The following is an 11,144-nucleotide window of genomic DNA, read 5'->3' on the forward strand; positions in this document are numbered from 1 at the left end:
CCTCCCACTGATCTGCTGACTCAAGAAGGCTTTTTCCATTTTGTGGTGGTTCCATGTTGGAAGTTCCTGGGCCTTTTTCTCCCCAGCTGCTCTCCCTCTCTTCATCCTGGGTCCACAGGAACAGCGACAGGAGAGCGTGGCTCCAACCAGGGGCCCAGCCTGTCCCTACTCTTCTGGGAGTGCTTCCCGCCTGAGGGACCTCAGTAAGACAGAGCTGTCCTTCTCCAGTGTGGGACAAACCACCACCAGGCCAAAGACAGAAGCTGCCTGCTCTGGGGGTCAGCCGGCTGAGCCGGGGTTGTAGGAAGAGGATTTCTACCTGGCTGTAAGCCTCTCCCTGCACTGGCTGCTTTGCACGAAGCCCCGGATGTGGCTGATGTGGGTGTGGGACTCAGCAAACCTCTGCTGTCTTCCCGGCGTGGCCCTTATGGGCTGTGCGAGATGGGACAAGCCCTTAACTTCCCTAGGCCTCAATTTCATCATTTTAAAATGGGGATAATCATACCCACCTCATAAATTTTCTGAGAGGTACACAGTAGGTGTATAATACATGGCAGTTCCTTATGGAGTGCAAACTAGTGAAGTCTTTTTGGGATTTTTGGGTACTGGCTTTGCTCATGAAGCTGTGGAGAGAGGGTTGCCCTAGGTGGAGTCAGGTATGGGCCCCGCAGGAAGATGGGGCATCCCAGCCCCATGTCCCTGTTATAAAAGGCAAAGAAAGAATCCCTCAGCCTCACTATGGCTTGTTAGCCCCTGATTCCAGTTCTTCCCGGCCTTGGGCAGTGAGATGCCTCGTCTCCTTGTTTCTAATGCCCCTCTTGCCTTTGCTGGTGCCGACACACAGGCTTGGCGCCCGCTTCTCCTGGCCCAGCCAGCCTCCTCTGTTCTGGTCCCAACGAGACATGACGCAGACACCCCTCAGCCCCGATGTCCTTGGCTCCCAGCGGGTGACGTGGCCAGGATGTGGGGAGGTAGAAGCAGGCATCCTCTGGAGAAGAAGGCAGGTGTGGCAGGGAAGGGAAGGTATGGCCGGCTGGTAGTGAGGAGGGGTCTCCGCGAGGATGCCACGCACAGGTGGGCTGCAGAGTGCAGAAGGAGGCTATTCCTGAGGGCTCTGTGCTCAGGGCTGGTCTCCCGGCAGCTCCCTGGCCTTGGAGCCCTTCCTGGCAGTGTCTGCCCCATGGAGCAGAAACCCCTCCTCTCCCCATCTCCCTGACTTTCCCTCAAGGACCAGCTCGGTGGCTCCTTCTGCAGGAGGACTTCCTCCCTGAGCGCCCAAGCGGGGGGATCTGCCCTCTGAACTCCCACAGGCGAGCCTTCTGTCTCTCGGGCTGAGAGCTCCCGATCCCCAGCCCCGCAGTGGGGTCAGACACACAAGCTGCAGCAGCAGCCGGTACCTGCCTATGGCAGGGCTTGTCCGGGTCCGCATAGGACCGATCTGGGACCCGTGCAGTCAAAGGACTTCATCCGCTTGTGGCTGGAGACCCCGAGCTCAATGCCAGGTGTTGTTTTAAGCCACGTACAGAAAACTGTTGCCCAAAGCTACTCATGGGATTAGTTAGATCCTCTGCATCGTTGCTGGGATTATCACTCAGCCAGTATTTGCCTTCTGACCCTCCTGCCGTGGGTGAAGTATGCTTTTGTGCCCTAGGGAGGCTGGGGTTGGCCATGGGACTTGCTTGGCTAAGAAAAGGCTGGCGGAAGTGTGCTTGCAGAAGCTTTGCATGGCTTGGTTTGGCTCTTGGGCTCTGGTGCTGTGCCAAGAGAACGTGCCCCAGGAAGCTGTTGGTCCAGGGTAGCGAGAGACATACGGACAGACTTGGACTCAACCTGAAGCGTGGAGCCAAGTCCATGCAGACCGTGTGCAAGAAGTGGCATTGTGTGTCACACGGCGTGACAGCGGCCCACTAAGCCTCATGCATGCTTGCACGCCCACAGATAGAGCGCTGAGCTGGTGACAGCCTGGGAATCAGTCTCTCCGCCCCCATTTTACAGCTGTGAAGACTGAGGCCCGGAGAGGAGAATTCGGTTTGGTAAGTCCGGCGTGAGTCTGGCTCTTCACTAGCTGTGGGACCCTGGCTGGATTGAATGAAGTCTTTGGCTTAGCCTTCAAATCTCTCAAATGGTGACACTAACCCTTACAAGAGACCATTCAGGTAACGGCCGAGCACAGAGTCAGTGCTCAGTAGTCACATTGTAGGTGGCTGTGCTCCTGGGGAGTGGCAGAACCCACACCTGTCCCTGGGCCTCCTGCCCTTGCTCCAGGCACAGGCAGAGAAGCTCTGGATGATTCCCTCCAGTCTGCATGGGCGCCACCAGCTGCCTCTGCATTTAACCTCGATTTTTCCTACCTCCTGGGAGTTCTCAGAATATCTCTTGCTTCTACCCTCTCTCTCAAATGCAAATAAGACCCCACTGGGATCCCAGGTGCCCTGCTCCCCTTTCCTGCCGCGGCTGGGCTCAGGCCCAGGCCCCTCCGTGTCCTCCCCAGAGCACAGAGCGCGTGGAGTGGGTCTGGGTCACAGGTTCCTGGGGCTGCCGGCAGGGCCTTAGCTTGGGCTCTGCAGGTGGTCTCCTCCCGGCTTGGCTTCGGCCTCACCGTGACCACCCAGAACATCACACGGTAATAAAGGAGATAGAGAGACTGACCCGAGGGCTGACTTCCCAGCAGCCCTTGTGTGAGGACCCACATCTTCCCTGCATCATTCACCAGGGTGCTACTCTCCCTCCCAAGAGAGAGGCGTCCTCTGCAAACACACCTCATACCACGGCCCAGGCCCTGCTCTGAACAGTTGCACGTGGTAACCCATTTCATCTCCACGACAGTCTTCTAGAATCAGTACTTTTATTACTTCTGTATGTGGTAAGCAGGAAAATGGCCCACCAAAGACATCCACGTCCTAATCCCTGGGGCCTGTTCTGTGTTACCTTACATGCAGAAGGGATTTTGCAGACGTGGTTAAACTGAGAACTGTGAGATGGAGAAATTCTCCTGGGTGTCTTAAAAGATGGAGGGAGGCAGAGGGAGAAAGAGAGAGAGAGAGGTCTGGAGATTAGAGATGCTACCGTTCTGCTTTTGGTGATGAGGGAGCCACGGGCTAAGGAATGTGGGCAGCCTCTCTCTGGAAGTTGGAAAAGGCGAGGAATCCGGTGCCTTTAGCCTCCAGAAAGAAACGCAGCCCTCGCACACCTTGATTTCAGTCCGGTGAGACCCACTTTGGATTTCTGACCTCTGGCACTGTAAGAGAGGACCGTATGTGCTGTTTTAACCCCTCGGTGTGTGGCCATTTGTGATGGCAGCAATGGGAAACCAATATACCATGTTACGGGGTTGGGGAAATGGAGGCACAGAGGGTTCGAACAACCCGCCCAACGTCACATAGCCGCTCAGAGTCAGGAGCAGGATTGGGACCCAGGCCTTCAGCTCGTGACCACAAATGCAGGGCTGCCTCTCACGGACCCCAAGAGGGAGTCCCCAGCCCTGCCAGGTCCAGGACCGTGGGCAAGCTCCTGGCGTCCTTCTAATCTCATGAGTGGAAACGGGCCAGTGCGGCCCTCGGGAAGGTTGTGCGGGGCCCGGAGAGAAGGAAAGGCTGGCTGACGTGTGTGGGCCGTGGACTGGGGCCACAGGGCCCGCTCAGCCCACAGCCTCCCCGTGCCACCCCTGCACCCACCTCTTCCTCCTACACGGGCTGTAGCTCGGCTTCCAGCTTCTTCTTCCGGACTCCGTCCACAAAGAAGAAGTCCATGCCGATGAGGGTTTGCCCCAGGGGCGTGTCCACCCTGCTGCCCACGACCCGGTTCGCGGAGTTGGGGACTGTGTCGGAAAAGAGAGGCACGTAGTCCGGCAACTTCACTGGCTCCTTCTTGTTGCCCTGAGGAGAGGGGACAGTTCTTGTCACAAGCTGCACGGAACAAGGGAGAGGCGTGCACGTGGCCGGGCCCTTTGCAGGGAAGGGAGCGGGGAGCAGGGAGCCGGTGGCCTCGGCAGGCAGCACCCCTCCAGCTGCCTCCTTCCCAGTTCGGCCGTGGGACCCCAGAGTGACTCGAGGTCTAACACACACATGCAGAAACGCTCCCAAATCTTACCCTCCGGTCCACGAGCCTCCACGACGTGAACAAGTGTGTGCAGCCCCACCCAGGTCGGAAAATGCCGCCGACCCGGTCAGACCCCAGTCACGGTCCCCACCCCTGAGGCCACCCGCGCTCCATCTCTAACTCCTGGGTTGAGCTCTGTCTCGGTAAGACCGTGGCCCCTTTCTCTCAGGAACGTGGTTTCGAGGTTCGTGCACGTTTTCATGTGGCTGCAGCATCTTTGCTGTCCTTGCTGCGGGGACCCCCTCGTGAGGCTTGTGCGAACCTTCCACGTTATTCACCCGTCCTGCCAGGGGTAGCGTTTGGGTTTGTTCCCGGTTTGGGGGTCCGAACGTTTGTGCACGTGTTTCTGGTGACTTCTGTGGCTGGAAGGTGACTGAGTGAGTCGGTGCATGAACTGAGAATAATCTGATGACCCTCGTGTCGGGTTCACTCAGGGGCTGCCCTGAGTCAAACAGAGGTTACAGGACCAACCAGCGAAGTAACGGGATCCTCGATTTCCCCTGGGAAATTCCAGCCCGAGGTGGCCCCACACCTTTGGGCGTGATGCAGGCGTCGGGGGTCAGGTTGCTAATCCCTAGCCCTTGGCAGGGAGACTGTAGGCTGGAAACCCAGACCCAGAGGAGCTCGGAGCTCGGTGTAGGATTTCAGGTCTCAGGAACAACATCTCCCACCCCAGGGCGAGCGTCAAGCCCACAGGCTGGGAAGGCGGACATCAAACCCTCCCCTAAATCTGGCGAAGGCGTGGCCACTGCCTTGGATGGCTGGGCTCGCTGCTCATTTGCCAGGTTGGTTCTTTGACCATCCTTACAGCCACATTCAGCCAACATTTGGTCATTTATCCAACTTTAACTGAGTGCTAAATGTTAATTAGGTGCTGGGGGGTAGGGCACGGCTGGTGGGTGGGGTACAGCGATGAGGCTGGCTTTGTCCTTTCTCTTAGGGAGCCCACAGCCTGGTGAAATCAATGGTTGAAACATGACAGGCTGTATCAAAGCAGTGGGTTGGATACGCTGGCAAGCAAAGAACAGACGGATCTGATTGAGCCTGCTCAGGAAGGAGAGATTTCTAGAAGGAGGCACTTGGGTGATGAGAAAGAGTCCACCAGATTGACAAGGTGGGAAGGGCATTTCAGGCAAGGGAACAGCATGCACAAAGCCGTGGCTAAAATAGTGTGTGGGTCAGTGCGGGGAGGCAGGCAAGGTTCGAGCATGGGAAGCACTGTGAACCACCTTGAAAACTGCCGATGTATTGAAGGATTTTAAGTGGGGGGGAGAGAGGGTCAGTTTTGTGGTTGAGGAAAGTTACCCTGGTAGCAATGTGGAGGACGGATGGGCGGTGGTGATATTAGAAGCAGGGAATTCGTTTACAAAATATGTTCACTCACTTAAGCATTTGCCTTCGGCTCAGGTCATGATCCCAGGGTCCTGGCATCAGCCCCACATCGGGCTCCCTGCTCAGCGGGGAGCCTGCTTCTCCCTTTCCCTCTGCCTGCCACTCCCCCTGCTTGCGCACTCTCTCTCTGTGTCAAATAATTAAATAAATAATCTTTAAAAAAAACCAACAAAATATGTTCACCCAAGCTCATCTCCATATGGGGCACACACATATCCCTCACTACACATTGCTGATGTCCTCACCCGGGGGAAAGCATTTCAGAAGCAGTCACCTATCATTTCCAGTTGGTTCCTCTTAATAAAATCTAGAAACACTGGAGAAAACTAATACCTAAATGCTCTAAGCATTTTCTTGCCCCCAGACCCTGAATTTCTTTGAAACAAGACAGTATATTTTTTTGTCTCTGTCCAGTCCAGCATCCAGCACACAGTAGGTCCTCCGTAAACACTAGACGAATGAGCAGACCTTCCCGGTGCAAGAGCGCATGACAGGAACGTCGTTGGTCTTACCAGGGGGTCATAGTCTTTCAGGAAACTCCAGTGCTGAGCCCTGGAAAGGAAAACACGTGGGCAGTGTCATAGCTTCCCGCAACATTTTTTTTTTTTACGAGTAGCTCTCCCTGTGTCAGGTGAACGAGTCGAGGCCGCTGATGCATTTATTACATCACGCGGGAACTAAAATATTCAAGTGAAGCAAACACCCCAAACCAACCAAGTATTTATGGTGTGGCCTCGACACCGAGCAAATATTTCAGTCATTAGTGATGTTTCCCGGAGTGGGATGTGTGGCGCCTGGGGGGGGTCCTGTGATGGGGAAGGCAGGGGTGCGAGCCCACGGCGTGCCTCTGCGTTTTCAGAGCCACGTGGGAGCCCTCAAGTACTTTGTGAAGAAAAACCCCACTTTTTTTGTGGCCTCCCAGTGTGTGCAGCAGAGGAAGGGGGGGCAGGGCAGGAGACCAGGACAGTGCTGCTAATTTAATTTTTATTTTAATCTGTTTTTAAGAAGTTGAACGATTCTGTAAGACTTATAATAAAAACAGGCTTCTCTGCCTCAGTCCTCACCGCCCCCGAACCCCACAGCCTCTGGTCGCGTTTCTAGTCCTTTTGCTGTTTCTTTGGGCCCATCAGGTCATATTCTGGAATAATAAATCTAGGTTGCCATTTCTTGAGTTTTTGAAACCGTAAACGTATCTGTGGGCTTCCTGGGAGACCATGAGTTAGCTTTCTTGCCCCTTTTCCCTTCCCTCATTTCTTGCAAAATTATCGTATTACAGATTTTGGCTGAACTGATGTATTGTCTATATCCTTACGATTCTCTAAATACTGTTGGCAATGATCTAGGATCATGGGATCCCTGTTCCTTCCATGGACAACTTGGAATTTTTTTCTAGAGTTTATAATCACATTTTTCCCTGGTTTTCTTAGCTTTCTGTATACAGATCACTGATTCCAAACTCTCCAGCAAAATTGTAAAGCCCCCTCCCTGTATGATCTTGACACAGTCAAATGCAACAGGTAATCCACCACCTCGTTCACGTTTGTTCTTTAGAGGCCACTGTCTGGGAGCCCGGGTCGCCCTGCTCCCACGAGGGCTGCTGCCCAGGACCCGCTGCTGCCGTCCTGACCTCCCCTGGGGGGTTCCCTCTTTAAGGGTCCCAGGCCTTCCTTTCTTGTTTACTGTCCTGTCGTGAAGCACATCCTGCAGTGTCTGTGTGAAAGTGCATTACTTTGGTTCTAGAAAATTCTCAGACACTTTCCCCTCCAATATTTCATCCCTCTCAGCCTCCCCTTGGGGAGCTCTGTTGAAAGGTATGTTGGATCTTCTTGCTCTGTTCTCTAGGGTTCTAATTCTTCTTCTATGTGTTCCCCCTCCTTGTCTTTCCGAGTAATTGTGACAAATTGGAATTTATGAATTCTCACTTCAGTTGTGTTTTGTATTTCAATGTTACAGATTTTTTTTTTTTCTAGAGGTTGTTTTTGGTTCTTTTCCAAGCTGCCTCATTGTTCCATGTTCAGACTTTGGACTGAGTTCCCTGTCTTCAGCCTACTCTCCTGGGACGTTGGGAACTCCCCACCTGACCCTTCCTAGGGGCCCTGTTCCCTCATCTGCTTCCCCCCTGTAGTTGACCCTCGCTTCCCCCCCGCCCTCTCATCTCCTCCCGTCCACCATCACCCCCTGTCCTGTCACGCGGGAGCCATGTTTCAATAGCTTTGGTTGTGAATTAACAGAAAGCAGGACCTTGACCTCAGAGCCACACTAAGACAATAGGAGCAAGAGCCATCCCGGTAGGAGGGGGAACGCCGGGTCCCTGTCCTCGCTCTGCTTCTGCCTGCTTTGCTGGCTGTCTGGCCCTGAGCAAGGTCACCGTGTTCTTGGGCCCCCGGTTTGTCTGTCTAGAAAAACTCCAGGAGGACGGTTTATGGAGCACATCTCAGGTGCTCTAAGACTTAAGATACAGACCTGATTTCAAAGACTTGGGACCAAGAAGAATGTCAAGTGATCTCCTTAAAACTTTTTAAAATATCAAGTACATGCCCAAAAGGTAATATGTTGGGTAAGATACAGCATTAAAATGGATTTCACTAGTTTCTTGTTACATTTTTTTTTAAGGCTGCTACAAGAATATGGAAAATTTCGTATGTGGCTCATGTATTTTTGTTGGGAGCGCCGCTCTGGATTTCCCTAAACTCTTTCCTCTTGGGGTCTGTGACCCCTTTCTTCTCTAGCAGCTTCTCTCAGTCTCCTGGCTACTTGCTGACGCCATGTGCTGCGACCTCATCTCTTGGGACACATGACGCCCTTCCCTGGGGAGCTCGTCACGTCAGCGTTCTGTGTGTTCTTTCTCCCTTGGGAGCAGATCCGCGTGTCATAAGGTTCACCCTCGCGGAGGGTATGGCCCAGTGGTTTCCAGCATAGTCAGAGTCGTGCACCATCACCGCTCTTGTTATCACCCCAAAGAGAAACCCCCTGTCCCTTAGCGGTCACTCCCATTCTCCCTCCCCTCGACGCCTGGCCCCTCTCTGCTTTTCGTCCCTGTGGGCCCAGCGCCCCGCTCCTGACTACTGCCACTCAGCTGCCGCCCTGGCGGCCACCTGCATGTGTTTCGGCCTTTAACCCCCACCCAGCTCTCGGCATCTTCACCCCGGAGCTGCCCCCCCACTAATGACCAGGCTGGAGGTGCGGCCCCCTAACGCCTCCTCCCCGCGCCACACCCACTCAGCTCCCCAGTCCCCCTGCGCTCTCACCGACACCCGGAGTCTGTTCAGACTGGCCCCCACCAGACGGCCCTGTCCTCATAAATGTCCCCCGCGCCCCACCACCTCCCCGCACACCCCACACCCCACATATACACTCCACACTCTGCACACACCCCACACCACACCCCCCCACATGTACACACACATAATCCCCCCCACACTCACCATGCACATATCATCCACACCCAGCACACACACACCCCCCACACCACACATAGCCTATATATACACCCCCCACACCCTGCACACATACACCCCCCCACGCACACCACACACACCACACAGACACTGCACACACCACACACCACACATATACACCCCCCAGACCCACACCCTACACATGTACACACACACCCTATACTCCCATCCCCCATACACACCACACACACACTCCACACACCCCCACCCCTGCCCCCTATCCCTCGTACACACACACACCGCACATGAACACACACATAATCCCCCCCACACTCACCGTGCACATACCATCCACACACACACACCCCACCACATACACACCGCACACATTCTCACTCCAGTCCATCAGCGAGTCTCGGAATTCTTCCGTGTAAACATTCCTTGGGTTTTCCCACAGATCTTTGGCTAGATCACGTCACGCTCTTCCTGAAAACCCTTGATGGCGTCTCATTACATTTAAAAATACGACCTCTTACAGTGTATGAGCTGTTCCTCCTGCTTCTTATTTGAGGCTCCCGTCCCCTCACTGAGGCCTCAGCCCCATGGACAGTCTTTGTTTTGTTTTGTTTTTAAATACACCGAACTCTTCTCGGCCCCTTCTCAGACTTCAGGTCTCAGCCTCAATGCTGTCTCCCCGGAGAGGCCTCTGTAAAAAGAAGGCGCCCACCCTCCCCTCACTCCGTGACACTCGTCACCTGTACGTCCTCGTCTCTCTGCTTGCTTTTTGGCTGCCCTGTCCTGAGACTGGAGGCTCCCAGGAGCCAGGGCTGTCTTGTCCCTCATGGCAGCCTGACAGGACGGCTCTCCTAGGAACGTCTGGATTGAATGAATGCATAAAGGGATGTCTCTCCCCTGGGTCAGAGGGCCAGGGCGTCCATCCCCGCAGTGCTGCCACGACTTCCTGGCGGCCCACGGTGGTCTATCCCCAGAGCTCCAGAGGGAGGGATTGTTCCAAAGGCAGATGGGACCCCAGAGTGAATGTGGTGGGTCACCTGGCCTCTGCCCACCTCTCCCTCCCACCCTCTAGGCTCCAGTCTGGCCCAGAGCACTTTTCCATCAACACCATTTGCCTGACTTACTCCTCCTCAGGGTCTCTCTTCTTCCAGAAGCTTCCTAGACCCTGAGTTAGCCTGGGGGTCAGGCAGGGCACTCACCAGCGCTGTTGGCCCCTCCTCTCGGCCTCCAAGAGCTCCCTCCACAGCTGATCCTGCTGCACACCATCAGTTCCCAGGGCCAACCGCTCTGCTTCTGCGGCCCGGGGGGCTTGGCGGCTGCCGGCGAGACCCCTGCCCGCCCGAGGGCCACTCCGGGCAGTGGAGGAGTCTAAGACTGACAGCCTGGTTGAGGGCAGCCGGTACCCAGCTGATGTGGTTCTCCGGAACCCAGGAGTGGGGTGGCTCCCCATTGGGTCCGTGTGTGTGTGTGTGTGTGTGTGTGTGACAGAGAGACAGAGACAGAGAAATAGAGAGATTGAGAGTCAGAGGGAGAGACAGAGAGAGAGAGAGAGAGAGGCACCTGCCTGAGCTCGGACCTCTCCTGGGACACCCCCCCCCCCCAGGAGAGTCTGTGCAGGGGTCCTCCTCACTAGCCCTCTAGACCCCAAGCTCAGAATGGCTGATGCAGGCCGGGGAGACCACTTGAGCCTAGCTGTGTTTTGAGCTGCTGTCTGTGTTGACTGTTGCCCAGGGGACGGGGCAGCTCCCCAGTGTGTGTGCGACATCTGAACCCCGGGGGTGGGGTGGAGAGAGTTTCTGCGTCTCTGCCAGGCCCAGCTCATCTGCCCCTCAGCTCTGCCCCCTGGGCCCCTGGCTGGAGACCTCAAAACAGCATAGGGGAGGGGTGAGGGACCGAAGCCCTGACTTCTGGGGCAGTAAGAAAAGACCCTGGCTCCTAGACAGGATGTGGGGGGTTGGGGCCCGGCCTCCAATGGCCACATGACCTTGAGCAGCCCCTGCCCCTCCTGGGGCCTGTGAACTGACAGTAGTCATCCTTTCAGCGACCTGTGGATGCGGGGCTCCCAGGAGAAGGTGGATGGAAGGCTTTGAGGCCCTAGAGCGGACGCCAGTGTGGCAGTCCTCTTCCCCGCTGGCGAGGTTCCGAGCGGGCCAGCGAGATCAGTGACACCGTGTGGTAGAACCCGTTCTGTCCGCATCACCCCGGAGGGTTTACAAAGCACCACCCCTCATCTCGCTGAAC

At 55.5% G+C, this 11,144-nt stretch overlaps 1 protein-coding gene across 1 annotated transcript; it reads right to left on the reverse strand.

Moving 5' to 3' along the window:
* Positions 1-3,683: 3,683 nt before the first annotated feature.
* On the reverse strand, positions 3,684-10,353 carry CUNH2orf50 (chromosome unknown C2orf50 homolog). Its single transcript, XM_026517082.2, has 3 exons — positions 10,103-10,353; positions 6,003-6,042; positions 3,684-3,875 (listed from the first exon to the last, which is right to left on the reverse strand). The coding sequence occupies exons 1-3, from the start codon at positions 10,351-10,353 to the stop codon at positions 3,684-3,686; spliced, it is 483 nt and encodes a 160-aa protein (XP_026372867.2).
* Positions 10,354-11,144: the final 791 nt, after the last annotated feature.

The sequence above is a fragment of the Ursus arctos genome, unplaced genomic scaffold (assembly GCF_023065955.2).
Source record: "Ursus arctos isolate Adak ecotype North America unplaced genomic scaffold, UrsArc2.0 scaffold_8, whole genome shotgun sequence".
Taxonomy (NCBI): Eukaryota; Metazoa; Chordata; class Mammalia; order Carnivora; family Ursidae; genus Ursus; species Ursus arctos.

Coding starts and splice junctions, on each gene's coding strand:
- CUNH2orf50 (XM_026517082.2), bottom strand. CDS start 10,353: ATGGGGAGCCACCCCACTCCTGGGTTCCGGAGAACCACATCAGCTGGG. Junction 6,043..10,102: donor AGGAGGGGCCAACAGCGCTG/GTGAGTGCCCTG, acceptor TTTCCTTTCCAG/GGCTCAGCACTGGAGTTTCC. Junction 3,876..6,002: donor TGAAAGACTATGACCCCCTG/GTAAGACCAACG, acceptor CCCTCTCCTCAG/GGCAACAAGAAGGAGCCAGT.